We start from the raw sequence: 26,007 nt of genomic DNA on the forward strand, positions 1-26,007 counted from the left end.
ATATGATTTGCAAATATTGTTTTACATTTTGCGGGTTGCTATAAGTGACTTTTTAAATTTGGTTCTTTTGACTGTTCATTATTGGATGTTGTATCATATGTCTTTACAGGAGATGACTTTGTTTTGTAATTTGGGACAAATTGAGTATCCGGAAAAAGTTTTATTAAATTCTTACTTCAGGACTTCCCTGGCAGTCCAGTGGTTAAGACTCTGAGCTTCCACTGCAGGAGGCATGGGTTCAATCCCTGGTTGGAGAACTAAGATCCTGCATGCCTCAAAATAGGGCCAAAAAAAGGCAAAAGTTAAATATAAAAAGTAAAACTACAATCACATATTGGTTATATATTCATATACAGTATATTTATCAGGTCATGGACTGAAGAGCTAAAGCAAAATATATAATATTATATAATAGATAATATTATGTATTACACAAATCATTATATAATTTCATTATTATTTTTAAAATTTTGCAGGACAAAGTACACAAGAGTAAAAAGGCAAAATATAAAGTGGGAATTATATTTGTAAATGACAAAAGGTTAATAAATTTAACATTAAAATTTCAGGAAATATTAACACCCCCCTCCAAAATTGGCCCTCCAAATAGAAAATCTATAAAATTAGAAGTAAAAATCATCAAATATATGAAAAGTTTGTTCATTTCATAAGTAATCCAAAAAACTGAAATGAAATATGCCTTTCTTCCAACATAAACATTTTTAATGAAATACTCAACTGCACCAAAGGTTAATGTAAGGCAGATTAACATTCATATTTTGCTCATAAATGTTCATTTTCCTTAACATCGTAATTATAATCCTCATATCTAGGAATCTAACTTAATAAATAATTAAAGATGTGGTTAAAGATTCATATTCAAAGATGTTTTATCAAAATACTGATGGTGAAAAACTGGAACCTAGCTCAAGGCTCAACAACAAAAGTGGTGAATCAATTTAAATGTACTCAAATATTGCTTCTCCATTAAAAGTCATGTTTTCAAAAATACTTAACATCATGGGAAATGCTCACATTTTAAAGATAAGAAGTATATAAAACTGATTATTTTTATTTTCTTAATGTTTGAACACACGTTGGGAAAAAGACAAAGGAAACCCAATAATAAGACAAACAACCCAATAAAAAATCTGCAGAAGATTTGAACAGATACATTACACTAAGAACATGAAAACATGTTCAACATCATTGGTCATCAGGCGAAGGCAAATTAAAGCTACACCTACTATAATGGCTAAAATTAAAAAGAATAATAAAATCAAATGTTGACAAAGATGTAGAGCAACTGGAACTCTCATGTTGGTGGGAATGTAAAAAAGAAATAAATGATTTGGCAGTTTAAAGTTATATAAAGTTTCTTACCATAAGACCCAGCAATCACTCTCCTAGGTATTTACCGAAAATAAATGAAAACATGTCTACACAAAGACATGCCTATGAAAATGAATAGAACTTTATTTACAATGGCCTCAATTGAAAGTAAACTGGCAACAAATCAAAGGTCTATCAGTTAGCATGTGGATAAACTGAAGTATATTCCTATAGTAGAATACTGACAAATAATAAAAAGCATCGACTACTGAAAGGATTTTCAAGCAGAGCAGGGAGGGGATTTTGTCCTCTATTGAACATTTGGCAGTCTGGACACATTTCTGATTGTTACTACTAGAGAGGGGAGTGCTAATGACTTCTAGTGGATAGCAGTCAGGGATGCTACTGAATAACCCACACGCATGGGACAATCGCCAAGACAAAGAATTATTCTGTTCAAAATGTCCACAGTGCCAAGGCTGAAGAATTCTGAACCACTGATACATGCAACAACATGAATGAATATCAAAAACCTCATGGTGATCAAAAGAATATTTCTATGAGATTCTAGTAGGCAAAACCAACCTACAGCAATAGGCATCAGATGGGTACTTGTCTGGGATTGGGGTGGGGACTGATTACACAAGGATGAGGTACCTTTGGAGTGAAAATGTTCTATATCTTTATTGTGGGGATATATACATCTATCAAAACTCAAACTGTGCATCTTACTATACATAAATAATACATGTAAGATTAGTAAAAAACTAAATTGTCGAAGCTGGGTTAAAGGTACATGGGGGTTCAGGATAGCATTCTACTTTTGTATCTGTCTCAAGTTCCATGACAAAATGTTTAAAAAAAATACATATATAAACACTAAATGATACAGGGAGAAGCCTTAATTGAATCGTAAAACATACACACACACCACCCACTCAAGATTAAAATCTCACTGTGAGAATGATCTTTGTATAATGTCTCCATTTTTGAAGGGGAGAGAAGCTAATGTTAAAGATAGAAGGAAGAAAGAGAGATAGTTTGATACAGGGAAGGTGAAGAAAATTTTACAAACTACTCCTCACTATCACTATTCCCTTTAATATCCCATTGACTCCCAGCCTGGCACTAAGCCATGTCTTCTGTGGCAGACAGACTTTTAAGATGGCCACCAATTATCCCAGCCTCCTGGTATTTATGCCCTGGTATAATCACCCCTGCCCCTCTTCCTCCCCTTGAATGTGGGCTAGCCTAGTGACTTACTTATAGCCAAATATATATAGTAAAGGTGATGGGATGGTATTCCCATGATTAGGTTATAAAAGAATGAGACTTCCATCTCCCTAGGAGACTCTACTGCCTTCTCAGCTTGCCACGTTGGAGGGGCTACAAGGTAAGGAACTGACGATTGTCTCCAGCCAACAGCCAGTGAGAAACCAAGGCCTTAAAAAGCCAACATCCCTTGACAAAGTAAATTCTGCCAACAACCAAGTAAGCCTAGAGGAAATCCTTCTTCAGTTGGTCACTGAGATGACTCTACTCCTGGCTGACACCCTGACTGCTGCCTGCGAGACCCTGATACAGAGGGCCCACCTAAACTGTGTCCAAACTCCTGACTTCTGGAAACTGTGCCCTAATAAATACATGTTTCAAGCGGCTAAATTTGTGGTAATTTGTTATGTAACAATAGATAACTAAGGCACCCTCCTTAGAAATTCTGCTGAACGTTCATGTCTTTTTAAACTGTTTGGCAGGGACTTCCCTGGTAGTCCAGTGGCTAAGACTCTGTGCTCCCAATGCAGATCCCTGCTGGGAACTCTTGATCCCTGGTCAGAGAACTAGATCCCACATGCCACAGGTAAGAGTTCACAAGCTGCAACTAAAGATCCCATGTGCTACAACTAAGACCCAGCACAGCAAAAGAAATAAATAAATATTTTAAAATAAATAAATTAACTGTCTGGCAGTTTCTTAACAAGTGAGATATACCAGTTTTGTTGTTGTTTAGCTGCTCAGTTGTGTCCGACTCTTTTGCAACCCCATGGAATGCAGCCCACCAGGCTCCTCTGTCCGTGGTTGAAGTGGGTTACCACTTCCTTCTCCGGGGGCATCTTCCTGACCCAGGGATCAAAACGGCATCTCCTACATTAGCAGGCAGATTCTTTACCACTGAGCCACCAGAGAAGCCCAAGATATACCATACAACTTGCTTAAGGTCCTACTACTAAGTGACTGAGCTGTGACTAGAGCCCAGTCAGTCAGTCATAAAGGCTGGACTCTTCACTACCACCACCACCCCCCCGACTCTACTCTATATCTCAGACCCCTCGTGTACTAGGTAAAAGCACACTCAGTTCACTAAAGAAGGACAGTGAAATAACAAATATTTAAGCATACATGCCAGTTACTGTTTGAAATGTTAATGATATAATGGGGAAGAAAATATATACATGGTACCTGCTTTTATGAAGCTTACACTTTGGTAAGAATTAGGTTTAAAGAACAGGATTCTAAAATAAAAATATTTATCCTTTATTCATATATTTATCCAAATATTTATACAAAAAAGTCACAAGTTGTGTCGTGGCCAGATCTGCTTTAACTAGCTGGAACAGTGGTTCCTAAACTTGTCGGCACTTCAGAATCCCGTTGGGATCTTTTAAAAATTCCTAGGCCATATCCCCAGGCTAATTAAATCACAACCTGGGGTGAGAGGTGGTGGTTGGGAGGCAGAACAAAGACATCAGTACTTTGCAAAGTTTTACTGGAGATTCCAGTGTAAAGACAAGTTTGGAAAATCACTAAGCTTGAGTTTTTATCTGTCTAAATAATGATAAAGTTCATTCATGGTGACACAGAGTGAGGTAAAACAAAGAAAAACAGGAAAAAAATAAACCTGTATATACTTGCCCTTCCCTGAATGAGAGATTTGCAAGGTAAAGGTAGCTGTGATTGTTTTCCCCAGTGTTATGAATTCTGAGAATATTAGAAAGAGAGCCAAATAATTACTTTCCTTCTTGGATTTTTCCATGCCTCCATTCTCCACCAGAATCACAGACAAATGAGATACTCACTTTTTCATCTTTTCCTGGTATTTTCCAGAAGCCAACAAAGAATTCTGCCATGTAATATATAATCAACATAACTGATAAAGACATGACAGTTGCTTTTCTAGTAAACAGATCTTATTTAATTGAGTCACTTTGGGTCCAATCCACATGCCAAATGCAGCTTGCTAAAGTAAACACCCTGCGGACACTGAGATCAAAATGGCTTCTTTTTAAAAAAGGCTACTTCTTAATTCAATCCTTTGTTTAGGTTGAAAACAAATACTTTATAACTCAAACTTGCATTTGTATACTACAGAATCAACAGACCTGTTTAAGAACTCTCTGACCACTCTCAGAAAAGATAGTTAGAGGTTGAGTAGGAGCCCTCTCCATTCCATCCAGGACCTAGACAGAAAGGAAAAAGGGCAAAGAGGAAGAGAAACATCAGAAAGACAAGACTTAATATAATCAGAATAAACCTTTTCAAAGCAAATTTTTGTGACTGGACAAATTCCTTCTCTCTACCCAGTTTCTGCTAATTTCAGTCTAGAAAGTGTTGTAAAAAAACATGAGATTACCTACAGCCATAAGTCCAGTGATTTCTTTTAAAGGAAAGCTTATTATAATCACCAAGGAAGCTTTTTCAAAATACAACAGCAATGGTTATACAAGTATGTTCATTTTTTTTTTTTTAGTATGTTCATTTTATAATTCACTATCATTACGACTTGTACACTTTGCATTGTGTTATACTTTCAGTGACAAATATTAAAAAAAAAAACAACCAGATACATTTGTTCTGGACAGAAGCCCTGAAGGATTCTAATTAAGGTAGCAAATACAGTCTCACAGAGGTTACAAGATTTGCCCTAGGTCACATGTGTAGTTAGCTACTGACTTAGTCCTTCAAGTCATTTTCCTACTTGTTCTGCTGTAAAACCTAAATAAGCTAATAATATTTAACATTTACTCTCCTACTTAAAAATTATTATAAATGACAATTGCAAAAAACAAACAAGTAAACAAATGGAAAACACAGATGTCCTGGGTTCACAACTGTGAAACACAGGCCAACAGAATGAAAAAAGAGCTAGGCCGAGCATGGCAGGATGAGTGTGCTCCAAGTTCTAGTTGTGACCTTCCCATAAGGTTCTATGAATTGGGGCAGGGTGCAATCTCTCTGTGTGTGCTCAATCACATCTGAATCCTTGTGACCCCATGGTCAGGCTCCTCTGTCTATGGAAATTCCCAGGCAAGAATACTAGAGTGGGTTGCCATTTCCTTTTCTAGGGGATCTTCCTGACCCAGGGAAAAGAACCCATGTCTCCTGCACCTCCTGCATTGGCAAGTGGAATTCTTTACCACTGTTCCACCTGGGAAGCCCTACGATTCCTAAATTATAAAATGAGAGGACGGATCACTAAGCTAGAACTAAAGAGGATTACAGGTTCCTTCTAAGTTTAAGAAAACTCAAGGACTATTTATCCCCCTGGAGTAGGAAATGGCAACCCACTCTAGTATTCTAACATGGAAAATTCTATGGACAGAAATCTGGCAGGTTATAGTCCATGGGATCACAGAATCAGACATGACTAAACATGCACACGCAACAACAAACACATGGTTTCACTTTAACAAATAATCTCGCTACTCAAATGTTTTAAGTTGCTTTGTAAAATAAGAATCCTAGAATTCCTCGGTCACCTGCCTCATGAAAGTGAAAGTGAAGTCACTCAGGCTCGTTCAGCTCTGTGTGACCCCATGGACTGCAGACTACCAGGCTCCTTTGTTCACGGGATTTTCCAGGCAAGAGTACTGGAGTGGGTGCCACTTCCTTCTCCAAACACAAATATATTCTTCAGCTTGTGTAAAATACAAATCTCCTAGGTTTGTTGTCTAGATGCATAATATAGACAATATCCTCACTACTTTACCACCACCATCACCACGAGGCTTTTTCTGCATGAGTAAAACTTTACATTTTGAAATCATTTCAGACTTAAAGAACACAAGATAGTTTTTTAAATGGAAAATATATGTGTAAAGAAGTCCCTCGTAATTTATTTTTTCATAATTTCTAATCTATTATAATTTGAATACTTTCAATGGATGCATTTGTTCAACCTCTCTTAACAATCACCTACTATGTATGAGGCTCTCTGCTAAACAGGTTCCTGCTCCTGAAGTTACTATATAAGAAACAAAAAAATTGTGGAATGGATAATTTAAATAAGATTTTCATGAATGCCTAGGTCTGGATATTACACTTATACTGCTTTAAAAGTTAAGTTGGCCTTTAAACCACATAGCCTTCAATGTTTCAAGATAAGGTATCTTAAAAATTGTATTAATACGCAGTTAAATATAAACTGTCAAAGACAATTTGCCATGGCACAACTAGTGTAAGATCCAACTCTATCCTCCCTACATCATTTCATAAGATTCTTATAAAAACTCTTACATGTTTCCTGTTCCTAAGTCCAGGGCGCCCAAGGGAAAATTTATGTAAACCTCCAGTCAAATCACAGAAACTTAGTGCCCTGAAAAGATAAACAAAATACCTGTTGAGAAGACTTGTCATTTCACTACTGTAAAATTCCTGGTTTGCTCTTTGTAGGCATAATAGATGACTTAAGAGATTAGGGAATATTAACATTAAATCTAAATTTCAATCCTGATATTTTATTAACAGTATAAGAAAAGATAAATTTGTGAAATACAATCTTTACCTCCAAGTCTCTCTTTTCATTTTTCTTAATTTCATATTCATAAAAGAACAGGTGCAAGATATGCGTAATTTATGAAGCCTCATAATAAATATTTGTAGGAAAGATGTATGAAATACAAAATTTGAAATCCCTAAACTAACACAGATACATACAGTTGACCCTTGAACAGCTCAGGAGTTAGGTGCTCTGATCCCAGGAGCATTCAAAAATCTGAGTGTAAGTTTATAGTCAGCCCTCCATACTTGTGGTTTTACATTCATGGATTCTACCAACTATGGATGTGTAGCACTGCAGTATGTATTTACTGAAAAAAATCTGCATATAAGTGGATTGGCAAAGTCAGACCATGTTGTTCAAAGGTCAATTGTAGTTAATAATTTTAATTGAGCATAATCAGCAGAGTAAGTCAGAGGCTCAACGAAAGTTTTCCCATTTTGTTAGACACCATGGTAAGAGGATTAAGTAAAATTTAGAAAAAAACTACACTATACATCATATTCTAATAGTGAACCACTACGTTCTTTCATTCAGAATAAAGCTTCAGTCAAAAAACAGTGCAAGAGGACTTCCCTGGTGGTCCAGTGGTTAAGCTTCCACACTTCCAAAGCAGGGGGCATGAATCTGATCCCTGGTTGGGAAACTAAGTTCCTGCCTGCCTCGAGGCCAAAAAAAATTTCTAGTCTTTTAATCCATGCTGTAATATACAAATGACACTGACATGTTGACCAAATCTTACAATGTAGGAACTAATAATTAAAAAAAAAAAAATCCCTAAACATAATTTGACAAGATTCTGAGCAACATCAGAGGGCCCCAGGTCCAATACCCTCAAGGAACAGACAAAAAAAATTAAGGCCCAAGTAAATAATTTGTCCAAAGCTTCTCAGTAGGAGGGAAGTCTTTCATTTCATGTATGACACTTCTTTCAAAAGAAATACTTCATTTTAAAAGCAGCAGCAAAGTATGTTATATAATGATAATGAATGTTGCCCTACCTTAAGAAAGTGTTGGAAAACAACTTTAGAGAACAATGGCTTTCTTTCTCTATTAAGTTTCTAACAAGAAACTGTTAAATCATGAAATCTGGGCTCTAAATTACAAAAAGTCCTTAGACCGTCATTCTAAGAGTCTGCCAGTGTTTCTTTTTCTCCACTATCTTAGCATACAATCATCTCTCAGTATCCATGAGGGATTGACTCCAGGACCTTCCCCTCAAAACCAACATCCGCAGATGGTCAAGTCCCTCATATAAAATGATGCAGTATTTGCATATAATAGCACATCTGACCCATATACTAGAAATCATCTTTAGATTACCTATAATACCTAACACAATGTAACTGATATGTGAACAGTTGTCAAAACAGTTGTAAATACAAGGTAAATAGTTTCCAGTCCTGAGAAATTCAAGTCTTGCTTTTTAGAACTTTCTGGAATTTGGGGGGAGAATGTTTTCAATCTCCGGCTGACTGAATCTGCAGATGAGGAACCCACGGAAAGGAGAGTAAAATGTATTCAAAGACAGTTTTGTCAGGCCTTTTTTTGGGGGCGGGGGCTTTTTACCCTTATAATTGTCACTTTCTTTTAAAAATCAAACACTGAAGTCCTTAGATCAGCTTTCTAGTTCTGTAGCTACCATTTCATCATAATTGATGACCCAGAATATACTTGGCAAACCTGCAGATAGAATTGTTATTAGATGAATACACTATCATTTTCAAACACAGGTAGAGCATCCAAATTGACTTGGAAAAACCAGAAAAGCATTTCTTCAAAATCAAGAGAGATTGTTTAAAATAATTATAACCCTAAACAATGAAGAAAGAAGTTTTTGATCAAGAAAAGAAATTCAATAGCATAATAAACATGCTCATCTATATTAAACAACAAAGAAATTTCTGCCCAAGTTGCAAAAATGAGAAAAACAAAATTAAAAATTAACAAGACAAAAATATAGAAAAAAATTAGAATTATTAACTTCAGTGGAATGGTGGTGACCAAGACATGAACCTAGAAATCATAAAGAAAAAGACTGACTGACATGATTCGATAATTAAAATAGTCTATGTGTTGAACAAACCACAAAGTCAAAAGCCAACTGAGAGACCGGGATAATATATCTGCACCATGTGACAAAAAGACCCCAAATACACAAAATAGCTATTTAAAGTTGATAAAGAACTGGCAAAGTTGATAAAGACAGCCAAATGAAAGAAACACTGAGGAGGACAAGAAACAAAAATAAATTCTGAGTGTTTTGGGGTTGGGTTTGTAAAACAACTTATGAATTCAGGACTTAACTCTCTTTCGAAAAGAAAAAGAAATTGTTTTATTCAAGAGCTTTACGCTTCTTAGTTTTGCCTGCTTACAATGCTTTTTTATTTTTTATTTTTATTTTTTTTTACAATGCTTTTTTAAAAAGCAAACATCACAGGATTCTGTCAAAGAAATGTCCCCTACTGTATATATATCTGCAATCTGTAAGGTTTTCTTTGGTTAAATTATATTTGATTTAAGCTATACCTTAAAACTTGAAATTTATCTTTTATAACGCATCATTCTTTGTTACACTATATAAACTTTTTAAATGCACAATACAAACTTATAAGGAAAATATCAAATCTACACTTAACAAACGGTCAAACGAATGAAAAACTAGCTCAAGACTAAAAAATACTCATCAATGATAAAAATAAAAAACATATTCACTACTCACTTTCACTCACAAAAGAAAAAAAAATGCAACTTCACAGGAGAGATCTGGCAGTCACAATCTTAACTCTATAATCAAAGTTAACATCAACAGGGAAAAACCAGACATTTATGCACCTCGTGATATGATGCGATGTAAAAAAATGTATTAAATGTTTTTGTCAAAATGTTAGGCTACAATCTAATCACGTCTTAAACCTTCCAGTTGAGGAAAATACAAGGAACAAGTTAAATGCCACAAAGAAAACAATCAGGCATATTCAGGATGTGGGACAAACAAGAAAAATGCTCAGGTCTCAACAAATCAATGCCTTGGAGGGTGGGGGGAGGTGAGAGAGCAGATAAGAAATGGGAATTGCTTCAGATTAAAAAAAAAAGACTACAAAAATAACAAATACAAATACAGTGCATAGTTCATAATTTCATTCCACTTCCAATAAGTCAGTTGTAAAAGTCATTATAGAAACAACTGGAGAAACAAATACAAACTTAATGTTTGAAACATTAAGGACTTATTGATAATTTTGTTCCCTGTGATAATGGTGTTGCAACAATGTAGGAAAATGTTCTTATTTGTAAGAGACGCATGCTAAAGTATTTAAAGGCATACTAATATGATGTCTTTATTTTAAAAAGGTTTAACCTAATAAGTATATTAGGAAATGTACGACAACATACTGAATTGTTCATTGAACTATTTCTGGAAGGGTCTTTTGGGAATGTCTGAAAATTTTTTTCATAATAAAACATTTAAAATATCAAAAATCCCACGAAACTGTGATATATCGTGTGTGAGCCTGCTTAGTTGCTCAGTTTTGTCCAACTCTTTGCAATCCTTTGGACTGTAGCCTGCCAGGCTCCTCAGTCCATGGGATTCTCCAGGCAAGAATATTGGAGTGGGTTGCCACGCCCTCCTCCAGGGGATCTTCCTCACACAGGGATCAAATCCGTGTCTCCTGCATTGCAGGTGGATTCTTAACCCGCTGAGTCATCAGGGAGGCCTCAATTCCTATTACACTAGAAGAAAAAAAGTATAAAATCTACTGTTAACTATAGCAGAACTGTATAAACTGGCAGTTTTCTAAAGAATAATCTAACAAAATAGCAAAAAAGTGATACCCTTAGACCAAACTGAATTATTTTAGGGAATACAGTCTAAGAAAAAAATGGGGGGGGGGGATAAAAAGCTGTTCAGTTCAGTCGCTCAGTCGTGTCCGACTCTTTGTGACCCCATGAATCGCAGCACGCCAGGCCTCCCTGTCCATCACCAACTCCTGGAGTTCACCCAAACTCATGTCCATCGAGTCGGTGATGGCATCCAGCCATCTCATCCTCCGTCATCCCCTTCTCCTCCTGCTCCCAGTCCCTCCCAGCATCAGGGTCTTTTCCAATGAGTCAACTCTTTGCATCAGGTCAGTAGTATAATTTAGAATTGCAAATAAAAAATAAAAACAAACTGGAAATCATCCAAATGCCAAATAACCAGAGAGATTTAAACTTTACCGCGGATTCATTGAAAATGATGACTATATTGACATGTAGAAAAGTGTATCAATATAATGCCAAATGAAAGACTATAAAAAACTATATGAAAAGACCATATGCATATGATGACTAGGAAGTTATGTTTGTTTGTAATATTTAAACATAATTTTTTTAATGTCATGAAAAAAAGGAAAAAATAAAATAAAATAAAATGTCATGAAGACACATGCTCTTAGAAAAATATGTGCGATGCAAATACAAAACGAGGAAGAAATGCCTGGGCACAAAGAAGGAAATGCACCTGACCACGGCTGTTGACCACAATTTGAATGAACAGCCATAATTTAATGTCCATAGTCCTACTGTGGGCAAAAGTCAACAGAACTATCACTGAAAGGATACAGAAAAGAATATCAGTGGCTTGGATAGTACAGAATCTTCCTCAATTCCTTCCATTAGTCAGATGTTTTTAAAAGACATGGTAAGAAACTGAAAATGGTTCACAGAAAAATCAAGAGGCAAAAAATAGGATGGAAAATCAGTGATTCTGAAGAAAAGTTTGAAGGAAAAATGAAGAACAACATGATTATAAATCCAAAGAGAGGCTTTTGAATAGAATAGAGATCCTAAAAAAGCAGCTGTGTATCAATGCCCACAGGTGACTGATCAAGAGGCTAGTAAAATCCTTGTGCGCTGTGGTGGTGTTTTCTGCCTATGAGGAATTTCTGGACTGTCTTGGGGCAAAGTTACTGGCATGGGCAAATGAGGGAGACGGGGTGTGTTAAGTCACTAACTATTTGTTTATCCAAGTTCACCTGATCACAGAATCTCCCTAAAGCTTGAATTAATTATCCAAAGTCTGAATTGGTTGTCCACCGTTTCAAAACTCTGCAAGGGCTATCCTGCTCCCACACACTACCTACTCAGCAGCACTCAAATATCTGAGATCTGGTATCTAGGACCTCAATGCATTTACTCTGCCTTCATCTTCTCACAACTCCTCAATACACCAGCAAACCAGACTTCTTTATCTCATTTCCTAAGTATTCCTTACAATCTAGTATGTCCATCATTCCCTTAGTTCTTCTTTCCTTAACTCAGTTCATTCTAGTTTTATTCTTCCATTTACTTAGCAAATTTTAATTTAATACTTCTGTATCATGCCACCTGTTTTAAGTTGAATCTCATCTCCCCAAAGAGATTTATCCTAACCCTCAGTACCACAGAATGTAACCTGATTTGGAATCACTACAGATGCAATTAGTTAAGATGAGGTAGACCCCCAATCCAATATGACTAGTGCCCTGATAAGAGAGAAATTTGGATCCAGAGGCACAAAGGTAGAATGCTATGTGACAACAGAGACAGAAACTGGAGTGAAGTAGCCGCAAACCAAGAAATGTCAAGAACTGATGGAAGCTAGGAAGAGGTACCGGAGAAAGCAATGGCACCCCACTCCAGTACTCTCGCCTGGAAAATCCCATGGACAGAGGAGCCTGGTAGGCTGCAGTCCATGGGGTCGCTAAGAGTCAGACATGACTGAGCGACTTCACTTTGACTTTTCACTTTCATGCATTGGAGAAGGAAATGGCAACCCACGCCAATGTTCTTGCCTGGAGAATCCAGGGACGGGGGAGCCTGGTGGGCTGACGTTTCTGGGGTCGCACAGCATCGGACACAACTGAAGTAGCAGTAGCAGGAAACAAATACACCACCTTTTCTATGAAGCTGTCCCTGATTCTTCAAGTAAAAGTAATCTCTCCTGAGTTCCCACAGCACTCACTAGTTCATTTAAAACACACTTTCCCCTCTTTTATGTATGTTCACATCACTTCCCCAGATGAATTTGTTTCCTAAAAGGCAGAAGCTAACTAATCAACTGTATACAGACCTCAACAGTGGTAGGTAGTCAGCATATACTGACTTTCATAATTAACTTTTTCTCAATACATAATCATTCTGACTGTAAAACTTCTGAACGAGTTATCCTCATATATACTGAAGAGTTACACACAACCTCAGATGAAGATTCATTTTCTTTAGGAAGCGTTCCTAGATCCAAATGTACTTATATTAATTATATCAATATATATTACACTTAGATATGTGCTTGCATGTATATGTACATTCTACTGATAGCTAATATCCACAATGGAAAAGAATGTTATTGATTTGTAACTGATCTAGTCAAATGCTGGTTTACTTAATATCTTCCTACTTTTATTGGTATTTGGCAGTTAACCTGTGTCTTTGAATTTCTCCAAAATGTTTGAACTTTTAAGTCTGTATTTGATGGAAAGAACACAGCCTTACTTCCATGTAACATTTAAATTTATGGCAAGGGACTTAATCTTTTGACTAATTTCCCTGAGTAAAATCTGATTCACAGGCATCTGATTCACAAATCTGCAACTAGTTATTTCTTCCTGAAAGAAACTGCAGTCTGGTCTTAAGAAAATGTACATAAATGGCACTATGGAACTAATATTCAACAGGTTCAATATCAGTAAAGGAGCTGGTTTTTGGCAATTTTTGTTGCCTCTTTGTGTATGGGGGGACTTGCAGCTGATTAATGCTAAATACAAACCAATTATCTATTTAAAATATGAATACCCTCTGAATTTGGTGATCATTAACATTATTAAGACTGACATAGTTTTTCTCCCAGGTTTATTGAGATACAATTGATATACAATATTGTATAGGTTTAAGGCGTACAATGAGATGGATACACATATATATTGAGAAATGGCTATTATAATAAGGTTGGTTAACATATCCATCACCTCACATAATTACCATTTTTTATGTGTATGGTAAAAACATTTAAGATCTATTCTCTTAGCAACTTTCAAATATATAACACAGTACTATTAATTATAGTCATCATGCTGTACATCAGACTCCTAGCACTTATTCACCTTGTAAGTTTATACCTGCTGACCAAATCTCCCCATTCCCCATCTCCTGGCTCCTGACAACCACCCTCTACTCTCTTGTTTCTGTGAGTTTGGGTTTTTAACTGACATAGCTAACATTAACTGAGTGTTAATATTCTAACTGAAACAGAATATACAATTCTTCACAAGTTAAAAAAGAAGCAGTTCTAGCCTTTCACTTTGTAGGCTCTCTATATAAAATATAGCTTATCACTAAATTATAAGGCTGCATTTACTCCCTCCAACAAAACCATAGTATTCCCTTTATGTACACATCTATATATACCTCTAGTCATTTATTAATTAACTCAGCAAATGTTTATTGAGCTCCTAGGCAGCCACCTTAAGTCCTTTTTAGAACAAGGTAAGGTAGAAAAAAGATTATAAATTTTTTAAAATAAATAAATGTGACAGACAACACAGTAAGTAGACACCAGAGCTGAAGGAAAGGAGAGATACAGTCCCAGCCCTTAAGGAACAATCAATTTGGTGAGGAAGGAGAGAGAAAACTACCTCCATATCTCTCCTTTCTCACCTTGCTGCTCCTGTATTTTATGACCAGGCTTACTTTCCCAATGCACAGATTTCATTATGTCACTGCATAGCCAAGCACTTTTGATGACTTCCCATTATTTAATCAATTCTAAACTTCTCAGCCTCGAACTGAAGAGGATTCAAAGCCTTCCATGTATAGTATGCAGAGATTAAGAACACAGGCTTTGGAACTGGACTGCCTAGACTCATTCTCTATCAATTGTTAGTTCTATTTCTCAGTTTCCTTATCTACAAAAAGGGGATTTAAAATTAGTGCCTCTCTCACAGGGTTATTGTGAGGATTAAATGAAATGCTGCTTGTAGAATGCCTGGCACATTATCTGGCAAATGGTATGCATGCGAAAAATGAGAGCTCCTACTACTATTATTACTGTTGTTCAATCTCCACTTCCAGCCTCAACTTTAACAACATTCCTGAGACAATCCTGTTCTCCAACCAAACTAGACTCTTTACTATCTCTTAAACTCCCATCTCTACATTCATGCTTTCCCTCAGCCTGGAGAAAAATTGTCTCTTCTTCAAGTTGTAAGATCCTAAACATTTTTGGCAATCCTGCTTAAAAGGCCTTCTCTTTCAGGTACCATCCTCTGATAGCCCAGCTCCATAACACATTATATATACACTCCACATGACACAAATCCTGGCTAGATTTATCCTTGTATTCTGCAGAGTTCTAGCCCAGTGTACACGATAGGGTTCAATTTGTTGACAAATGAATAAATGCCTATATTTCCTCTCTGTCATCCAAATAAATGCTCTCTTGGAAAACAGCTCCCTATCACAAGCAAAAAGATCTCTTCTGTAGTATTTCATAAAGCTGGTCAGCTAGTTTTCTTTTCTATTACCAATGTGGTAATTTCTATTATAGTATCCAGCACATAGTAGATGCCTAAATATTCAATGATTTGAATTTCATCTCATCTTACTTCAAGGATCAATTTATTCATTATGACTAAGAATGATTCAATCTTAAAAACATAATTTAGTTTTTACCTGCCCCCAAACTCATCTGTCAGTTTCTGGCCACCCTGACAATATCTCGGTATGTCCCTTATTAGTTCGGGAGAGGTAATATATAAAACTTTGGTAAAGTCAGAACTAGAAAACCAAATGCCTGCAGGGAGATAAAGTAAATGAACAAAACAAAAGAGCAGTGAAAACTGCAAAGAACTACAGGGAGGAGTTCCACTCCAGCAGATAGTCTAAGGCAGCAGCTAAAATTAAGCAGCCACCTGGAAGCATCTCCTGCAACACTTAGCTCTCGGCCCCTTTCAATCTGAAAACTGAATAAAGTCTACAACTGAGTTGAGCATATTGAGCTTCCACTCTTGCCTAGGAATCATAAATGAACAATAATGCTAAATAATAAATAATAGCTAACATTATTGAGCATTTTCTAGATGCCACTCTGTTCTACATGTTATAAGAATTAGCTTACTTAATCTTTACAACAACTCTACTTTCCTTATTTTAAAGATGAGAAAAGCAAGGCACAAAGCAGTTATGCAACGTGTCCAAGGTACACAATTCACAAACCATGGCGCTGGAAACAGGGCCTTCAACAGATTTCACCAAAAAGAGCTCACAATATGAAGACAGAGTACCATTCAATAAATGATGCTTGGATAATTAACTATACATCAGAAAAAACGAAATGACTCTACCTCACACCACACACACATGTCAATTCCAGATAAGAGGTCTAAACATAAACGGCAAAAAGATAATATAAAGAATAGCTACTAAATCTTGGGAGAGAAAAAGATAAACTTGATTAAAATTCAAAACTTTTTAACAACTTAAAGAGATACAAAAACATTAGCAGGAGATAAAAACAAACCAGGAAATGATATCTGTAATACATATAATCAACAAAAGGATTAATAATAAAAAAATATGAAGAAATCTTTTGGAAAAGACAACCCAATAGAAAAAAATGACAAAATAGGCCCCAGGAAGGTCTAAACTGTGAAAACCTGGCAAGAACCAGTTGTCACACAGTGGACCCCAAAACAGTAAACCATGGCACCACTGACCAATATAAAATATTCAGGGATCTATGTCATGCTGCAGATACACAGAGCATGGGGAATCCGGCCAGAAAGACAGTGCCAAGATGGTTATTCTTCATCACACAGGATGGTAAATCAGAAGTTTACTGTCCAACATTCAGACACACAGATCAGGAACCGGCAAATATCTTCGGTAAAGGGCCAGAAAGTAAATATTTTCAATTTTGTGAGCTATATATTCTCTGTCACAACTATTTAACCTGCCACTGCTAGTATGAAGGCAGACAAAAGCAATATGTAAATGAGTGTGCCGATGTTGCAATAAAACTTTATTTACATAAACAGGTGGTGGAACAGATTTGATGCATGGGCCACAATCTGCCAAGACCTGACATTGACAGTTATGATTTCCCTACTCTAGGAATACTTTCCCAGTCTACTGACACATGATTTTCTTAAGCAATAAATGACATCACACTTGACATCTCTGCACTGGCTTCCAAAAGTCTATTATTCTATTAAAAAAAACCTTTTTCCTTATTATCTGCAGCAATTCTCACTCATTTTCCTTTCATTCCTTTTTTAAACCTCTTTGACTGCCACCTCAAACGAGAAATCTAAAAAATTCCCCTTCTCGCTCATCACTCACAATGTAATTATATCAACACTTGAAAATTCTAACTCTAGTCAACGTGTCCAGCTTCTGTCTTGGTTCAGGCCCTCATTCCCTCATTACTTCTTTTCTGCTCTCCAATCCACCCTCCCTCCAAAACACATTCATTTATCTCCTAAAAATTAAACCTCATCATAACTCCACTCCTTGAAAGCCTTGAATGCCTCTCTAAAAGCCAAGGATTCAGTCCAAACTCCTTAGCAAGGTCCTTCAACCCAGGTTCCAAACAACCTTCCCAGTCTCATCTCCAACCACTCTTTCACACACACACACTATGCTACAGACACGTTAAATTACATTCCCTGAAAATATATGTCCTTACGTGAAAGCTCTTCTCTCTTCTGCATCTGGCAAACTCCTTTATCCTTCAGGACACATCTCAAGTCTCACTTATTTCCAAAGCCTTCCCTAATCCTAGAGCAGAGACTTGCCTAACTGTGTCCTAAGAAACTGACAGCTCTCCTTTGGCATTTAACATCCTGAATGGTCACTGTTTACATGTTCACTTCTCTCATGGGACTGAATATCCAAACTGAAAAGACCCTATCCTGCTTAAAGATCTATGACTCCTCACAGCCTGTCATAATGGCTGATATAAATAGATGTCTCAGCAAATAGTAAATGTCTGTTGAATGGAAGACATCCTTTGTGGTTCCTTAACCTGGGGTTCACAGATGGGAGTTCACAGACAGAATTCCAGGGGACGGAGGGGAAGGCCTGTGAACTTGGATAGGGAAAAAAAATTACTTTATTTTCACTAACTTCTAACTGAAGCTACCATTTTATTCAAATATGAATGTAGGCAGTAAGCCATTCTTGTATTAGCAGATCTGTGATTCTGCTACTGTAATCACAGATATCTTTATATCATATTATAGTTATTGCAGAATTATTATGCTCATTTGAGATAATTATCAAACCCACCACTAGATCTAATTTCTTAATTTGCTGATAAAGGAGTGTATATCTATATTACATCACAATTTGTATACTGCAATAATTGCATTTCAATACAATTGGTTTCTCTATAACCCCATGTATTTTGTTTTATGCAATTAAAAATATTATCCTGAAAGAGATCCATAAGCTTTGCTAGACTACCGACAAAGGTCCATCTAGTCAAAGCTATAGTTTTTCCAGTAGTCATGTACAGAGAGTTGGACCAAAAGGAAGCCTGAGCACTGAAGAACTGATGCTTTCCAACTGTGGTACTGGAGAAGACTCTTGAGAGTCCCTTTGAGTGCAAGGAGATTAAACCAGTCAATCCTCAAGGAAAGGAAATCAATCCTGAATATTTATTGGAAAGACTGATGTTGAAGCTCCAATCCTTTGGCCACCTGATGCAAAGAGCCAACTCTCTGGAAAAGACCCTGATTCTGGGAAAGATTGAGGGCAGGAGGAGATGAGGGCGACAGTGGATGAGATGGTTGGATGGCATCATCAACACACTGTACATGAATCTGAGAAACTCTGGGAGATAATGAAGGACAAAGAAGCCTGGAATGCTGCAGTCCATGAGGTAGCAGCGCCTGCCTCCAATGCGGGAGACCTGGGTTCAATCCCTGGGTCGGGAAGATCCCCTGGAGAAGGAAATGGTAACCCACTCCAGTATTCTTGCCTGGAGAATCTCATGGACAGAGAAGCCTGGTAGGCTACAGTCTACGGGGTCGCAAAGAGTCCAACACAACTGAGCAACTTCACTTACTTACTTTCACTTAGTGACTGAACAGCAACAAAGGGGCCCATGGTACAGACAAGATTAGGCTTTCCTGCATTAGAAAGACCCAAAACAAATGAATCATGTTGCTGAATAAGGATACTGAACATATGTTAAAAATATCATTGCTATGAACATCTTCATAACCTTTTTGTTGAAAGTCTCTTTTGATTATATGGGGGCCCTGGGACAACTATAACAAAACTGAGAATTCTCTCATAGCTCATGGGGACTTTGAATCCCTCTATCATGATAGAACGTCAATTACAGTCATGATAGAGATCCATTGTTCACTGCTACCTTTTAGGCTTTTTGTGTCCCTTTGCTGTACAGTAAACACCTAGAAGAGAAGGAGCATCTTTTAAGACTCTACATAAAGATATAAGTCAAAAAGATTCTGAAGATAACTTCTTTGCACAAACAGAAGTACACTAGAAATTATCAAATAGCTAGTTATCTATACTTTCCTCCTATCCCACTCATTTTTTGTACTGACAAACTCAATACAAAAAGAACTTACTTAGTAGTTCTTTGATATATGCTGCCACACTTGACTTAATACTTTTCGCCCACCTGGTAAATTCCTCTAAGGCAGTTGTGTTGAATAAGGAGGCAACAGGCCTGAGTTCTAGTACTACTTCTGTCATTTACTGGTTAGATCTTGAGAAGTCAACTTTACTTTTCTGTGTCTCAGCTAAAATCACTACATAATCTAAAACCATTACATGATCTAAGGCCTTTGCAGTTTTCACACATTTAATCCTTTACCATTCTCATGGCTTCAATAACGCCTTTCTGATGACCTCCCCAGGTGACACTGCTCTTAAAAAACAGTGGGCTGTCCCCTTCCTGGGAAGACACCTTGGGTCACCGCCCACAAACAGCCAGGTCCCTCCTTTTAAAGACACACACACAAACTCCCTAAGTTGATGGAGGCTCTCTCTTCTTGCCAACCAGTTCCACTTTGCATTCTTTTGCTGGCCAGCTCCTGCATCCAAACCTCAATCCCCCTTCTCTCTTCTTCATCAAAGCATTACTTTTTCTGTTCCTCTTGCCAATACGGAGTGTAGGATCCTGGGGGCACGTATGTCCTCAGTCCCTTGGGAGTTACACGGACTTGCCCCGCAACTCTAACGACTAGACCAGTCTGATATTCGCCTCTGTACCGAAAAGGCCCCCATTTCCAATCAACCCTTTCACCACCCCCCCCCGCCCCCCGCAAAGAACTGTCCCAGCCCTGACAGCCTGGGCTCAAATCCCACGCCCCTCCGCGCCCTGCCGGCCTGGGGTCCTGAACATGGACCACGACCTGACCCAGCTCCAGTTCCTGCTCCCCAAGCCCCATGGATCCCGATCCCGATCCCGTTTGGACCCAGCGACCCTTCTCGGCGACCCCGGCCACGACCCCACGTCCGACTCCCTCCAGTTCCTCAGGCCTGGAGCGCCACCCCGTGCAGACCCCAGCCGGCTCAGCACTCCCTCAGCTCCCGGACACCGAGTCCCGCACCCTCCCCACCACTGCCGGGCCCCCAGCAGTCCCCAGCGCCCGCGCCCGCAGGCCCCGGGCCCGCTCCCCAACATGGCGACGGGGACACAAGCGCGGCGGGCGGGCGGGGCGGCTACGGGCCGAGACCGCACAGGGGCCGTGCTCCACGGTCCGCCGGCGCCATTTTCCCGCGCCGGGCCCGGGCGGCGCCTCCTTCCCGCGGAGCCAGCCGGGCCGGCACCGCGGACGCCCGGCGGGCCCACCCCTTACGGGCCCGCGTCGCCGTCAGCTCACCTGAGCGCGGCCCCAGCCCTCCCGGGCGGGCCTCGGAGCACCGGCCCGGGCCGTGCGTGCCCGCGGCCCTCCGTGTGTCTGTCGGTCCGTCCTCGCGTGCGCCCGTCTATCCGGCCGTCGGCGCCCGGCCGCCCGCAGCCCGACCCGGCTGGGCCTCAGGGAGCCGGCGGGGAGGGGGATGGGCCGGACCGGGTCGGGGAGGGAGGGGGAGGGAGGGAGAGAGGGTGGGAGCGCGGGAGAGGGCGGGGTAGGGCGGGGGCGGGGCCTTGGCCACGTGACCAAACGTCCCCGAGAGCGCGGGGCCGAGTGCGCGCCAGCTCGGTTGGGTGCGGAGCTCGAGGCGGGATATGAGATTGTTTGTCTCCTGGCGCTGTAATATTCCCAGTGGCTGCTGCCCCCATCTTGGAGTCACTGCACAGCCATATGGAAACCCTCTAAGCTGAGTGTTCTTGGGCAAGTCAACTTTCCAAGCCTCAGTTTATGTACCTGAGATACGGATATAATAATAGTCTTTGCAAAGAGGAAATGAGGGAAAGCGTGGAAAGCCCTTGGCACAGTGCCTGACACGTAGTATCTAATAACGCTAATGATGATAAAGATCATCTTTAGCCTTTATTACTGATGTCTGCCTGTAAGTCCCATCACTGTGACCCTAGCAGACTCAGTGGGTACAGGGGAGTGTGGCCCTTTCCCCCTCTTCCCAAATGTAGGGAAGCCTCCCGAGCCCTGGGCTTGATGCCTGTCCTAAAGGCCTGGATTCAGATCCGGCTTCCACTCTTGATAGCTGTGTAATTTTCCTTTGCCTCAACTTCAACTTCCTCATCTGTGAAATGGGAGTTAAAGGTCTATTACAAGCATCATGTTATATAGATAAACAGGGGATTGTTAGCTGATTGTACAGCTCAGGCATGTTGGTCTCATCTAAGAAAAGTCAGTCATTTCATTCCACCAATATATTTATTGAGCACACACCATGTGCTTGGAGTGGTGCAGTAGCCCTCTAAGGCCAGTCCACATTCTCCCTGGCTCCCCTCCAACCTATTCTCCACCCTGCTGTCAGAGCAATATTTCTAAGTCAGAAATCTGATCATGTCTCTCCTCTATTTAAAACTATTTGATGGTTCATATTGCTCTTATGATAAAGGCCAAATAGCTGTCTCTTGCCTGTCCCACATCGCCAGGCTTATCTCCTAGCACTCTTTAACTCTCTCTGGACTTTAAGTACATTGATCTTCACATTCTGTACTTCCTTCCTTCTTAGGATCCTTGCACATGCTGATCGGTCCATCTGGTGTGCTCCCCCTCCTCAGTAGATAATTTGTCAGCCTTCAGATCCCTGCTCAAACATCACTACCCCAAGGACACCTTCTCTGAGGATTCTTTAGGCAAGTTCTCTTCCTTGTCCTCAATAGGACTCACTAGGTTGTTTATCACCTGTCTTCTGGAGGCTGTGGACCTCATTAGGAGGGAGAGTTTATCCATCTTGTTTAAATGCCGTTTTCTCAGCACATAGCACAGGGCCTGGCACAGAGCATATGTTCAGTAAATATTTGTTGCGTGTGAATCCTGAGAATGGTGGTGGACCCTTAAGGGCAGAGAAAAATAAAGAGAACCACAGGCAGCCAAAAGGGCACCTCGGACACTTGAGCCCAAGAAATTAACACCAAGAGGGTTTACAAGAACCTAGAAAAAAAAAATTTAAGCTTTTTCTTCTTTTAGAAAATGGAGCATGATTTACATACAGGAAAATGCAAACATCTTAAGTGTACACCTAATACATTTTTACCTGCGTTACCGTTTACCACTGCAGTTATCACTTTAACTTCAAAAAGTTAAATATAGAACTACCATCTGATCCAAAAATACTACTTCTGGATATTTACCTCAAGAAAGTAGAAGCAGGACTTAAGCAGATATTTGTACTATGCTAAGTACTATGTTCTATGTACTATGCATATGTACTGTGCTATGTACTCATGTTCATAGCAGCATTATTCACTGCAGCCAAAAGGTAGAAGCAGGCTATATATCTGTCAGATGAATGGATAAACAAAATGGCGGCATATACATACAATGTAACATTAGCCTTAAAAAGGAAGGAAATTTTGGCACATGCTATAACATTGCAGACATTGAAAACATTATGCTAAGTGAGATAGTGCTGCTACTGCTGCTAAGTTGCTTCAGTCGTGTCCGACTCTGCGCGACCCCACAGACGGCAGCCCACCAGACTCCCCTGTCCCTGGGATTCTCCAGGCAAGAACACTGGAGTGGGTTGCCATTTCCTTCTCCAATGCATGAAAGTGAAAAGTGAAAGTGAAGTCTCTCAGTCGTGTCTGACTCCTATCGACCCCATGGACTGCAGCCTACCAGGCTCCTCCATCCATGGGATTTTCCAGGCAAGAGTACTACTGGAGTGGGGTGCCATTGCTCTCTCCGTAAGTGAGATAAGTCAGTCACAAAAGATCAACTACTATGTGATTTCTCATACGAGGATCCTGAAAAAGAAAGCTGAAACTGTTGGTGGCTTAGTCATGTCCAGCTCTTTGTAGCCTTCCAGGCTCCTCTGTCCATGGGATTTCCCAGCAAGAATATTGGAGTGGGTTGCCATTTCCTTCTCCAGGGGATCTTTCTGACCCAGGAATCAAACCCAGATCTCCTGCATTACAGGCAGATGCTTCACTGACTGAGCTACGAGGGAAGCCCCTGTTAGCTGTGTGACTTCAGGTAACTCCAGAGTTCTTATCTTACGGATGATACAACTTGGACCAAAAGGAGAAAAATGACTTGTCCCACAGGGTCCAAAGTATTTTTTCCCTTTGTTTTTAAATCCTTACATGGTTTTTGTTCCCAAAAGACTATAAGCTCTATTTTTGTAGCATCATAATATAATTTAACATTTTTGTGCTACAATTGCCTCATCTGTAAGGTGCAGATAATAAGGGTACCTTACAGGATCAGATGGTAAAGAATCTGCCTGCAATACAGGAGACCCAGGTTAAATCCCTGGGTGGGGAAGATCCCCTGGAGAACGGAACGGCTACCCGCTCTAGTATTCTTTCCCGGAGAATCCCATGGAGAGTGGAGCCTGGTGGGCTACAGTCCATGGGCTCACAAAGAGTCGGACTCAACTGAGTGACTTTCAGTTCAGTCCAGTTCATTTGCTCAGTTGTGTCCAACTCTCTGTGAACCCAGGGACTGCAGCATGCCAGGCTTCCCTGTCCATCACCAACCCCCAGAGCGTACTCAAACTCGTGTCCATAGGGTTGATGATGCCATCAAACCATCTCATCCTCTGTTGTCCCCTTCTCCTCTTGCCTTCAATCTTTCCCAGCATCAGGGTCTTTTCCAATGAGTCGGTTCTTTACATCAGATGGCCAAAGTATTGGAGTTTCAGCTTCAGCATCAGTCCTTCCAATGAATATTCAGAACTGATTTCTTTTAGGATGAACTAGTTGGATCTCCTTGCTGACTCTTGAGGGACTCTCAAGAGTCTTCTCCAACACCACAGTTCAAAAGCATCACTTCACTTTCACTTCACTTCAAAATGAATTAGTAGATACAAAATGTTTAAAAGAGTGACTAGCACTTATGATAGCCTCAATAAGCAACAGACTACCTGAGGCCGCTGAAGAGGTTATCAGGCTGTTTCACAGAATTCTCTGAGCAAGAAAAGCAGTCCTGAGACATCCAGGACTGTTCTGGATTCAGATTTAGATAAAAAGAAACTGTTAGATGCTCCGTCATGTCCAATTCTTTGTGACCCATGAACTGTATGTTGGCTGCCAGGCTCCTCTGTCCATGGAATTCTCCAGCCAAGAATACTGAATTGGATTGCCATTTCCTTTTCCAGGGGATCTTCCTGACCCAGGGATCAAAACTAGATCTCCTGCACTGCAGACAGATTCTTTAGTTTGATCCACCAAGGAAGTCCAGTAGATAAAGAGGAAGTTCAGTTCAGTTCAGTTCAGTCGCTCAGTCGTGTCTGACTCTTTGCAACCCCATGAATCGCAGCACACCAGGCCTCCCTGTTCATCACCATCTAATTAATTATTCTTTGATGTGAACAATTTGGCCTTTTTTCAAAATTGGATGATAGTTGTTTTACAATGTTGTGTTAGTTTCTGCTGTACAACTACATGAATCGGCTATAAGTATACATATCTGCCCTCCCTTTTGAGCCTCCCTCCCACACCACCATCCCACCCATCTAGGTCATCACAGAGCCGGGAGCTGAGCTCCCTTTGTCATACAGCAGCTTCCCACCAGGTATCTATTTTACACTTTGTAGGGTATATATGTCAGTGCTAATCTCTCAGTTTGTCCCATTCTCTCCTTCCCACTCTGTGACCACAAGTCTGTTCTTTACGTCTGCATCTCTATTTTTTCCCTGCAAAAAAGTTCATCAGTACCACTTTATTAGATTCCATATATATGTGTTAGGGCTTCCCTCGTAGCTCACTCGGTCAAGAATCTGCCTGCAGTGCAAGAGACTTGGGTTCAATTCCTGGGTCAGAAAGGTACCCTGGAGAAGGAAATGGCAACCCACTCCAGTATTCTTGCCTGGAGAATTCCATGGACAGAGGAGCCCAGCTGGCTACATAGTCCGTGGAGTTGCAAGGATCAGACATGACTTAGCCACCAAACCACAACCACCGCATATATATTTCTTTCTGACTAACTTTGATCGGCATTTTTTGAACATTTATTTTCATGTTTGTCTGATGGGCTTAAGCTTTGCAGTGGTAAGACTGATGGTGAACCCTAGAACCATGTCTTTAAGAACAGCATCAAACAGGAAAAAAAAAAAAAGACTAAAGCCTACTAGAGAGTATCAACATGCTACTGTCTGTGGGATTCATCACGATGGTGCCAAATGGCAAGGTTATCACATTTGGTTAGGCAAGCTGTGTCTTACTGGAGGACATCACATGTAAATGGATGCCACTCACTGGTACACACTGTAAAGTATACCTTTATTGTGGTAATTTACCAGTAGATGGCAGTAATGTGCCTTATTAT

At 39.7% G+C, this 26,007-nt stretch overlaps 2 protein-coding genes across 6 annotated transcripts in view; one reads left to right on the plus strand and one right to left on the minus strand.

Annotated features, from left to right (window-relative positions):
• The window catches only part of NCOA6 (nuclear receptor coactivator 6), a 91,044-nt gene extending 69,853 nt beyond the window's left edge, over positions 1–21,191 (minus strand). For 3 of the 5 annotated variants that reach the window (XM_018057748.1, XM_018057747.1, XM_018057744.1), the window contains exons 1-2: positions 20,986–21,191; positions 4,710–4,787 (exon numbers count right to left, since the gene is read on the minus strand). The gene's annotated coding sequence lies outside the window, so the exon portion shown is untranslated. Of the gene's footprint in view, positions 1–4,709; positions 4,788–6,843; positions 6,923–20,985 lie in introns of all 5 variants that reach the window. The other 2 variants (XM_018057745.1, XM_018057746.1) reach the window with 2 other exon arrangements.
• On the plus strand, positions 20,503–21,336 carry LOC108637356 (translation initiation factor IF-2-like). The gene has a single exon (XM_018056869.1). The coding sequence runs from the start codon at positions 20,503–20,505 to the stop codon at positions 21,334–21,336; it is 834 nt and encodes a 277-aa protein (XP_017912358.1).

The sequence above is a fragment of the Capra hircus genome, chromosome 13 (assembly GCF_001704415.2).
Source record: "Capra hircus breed San Clemente chromosome 13, ASM170441v1, whole genome shotgun sequence".
NCBI classification, from domain to species: domain Eukaryota; kingdom Metazoa; phylum Chordata; class Mammalia; order Artiodactyla; family Bovidae; genus Capra; species Capra hircus.

Bases quoted from the DNA above. Each gene is read 5' to 3' on its own strand.
- LOC108637356 (XM_018056869.1), top strand. From the start codon at position 20,503: ATGGACCACGACCTGACCCAGCTCCAGTTCCTGCTCCCCAAGCCCCAT.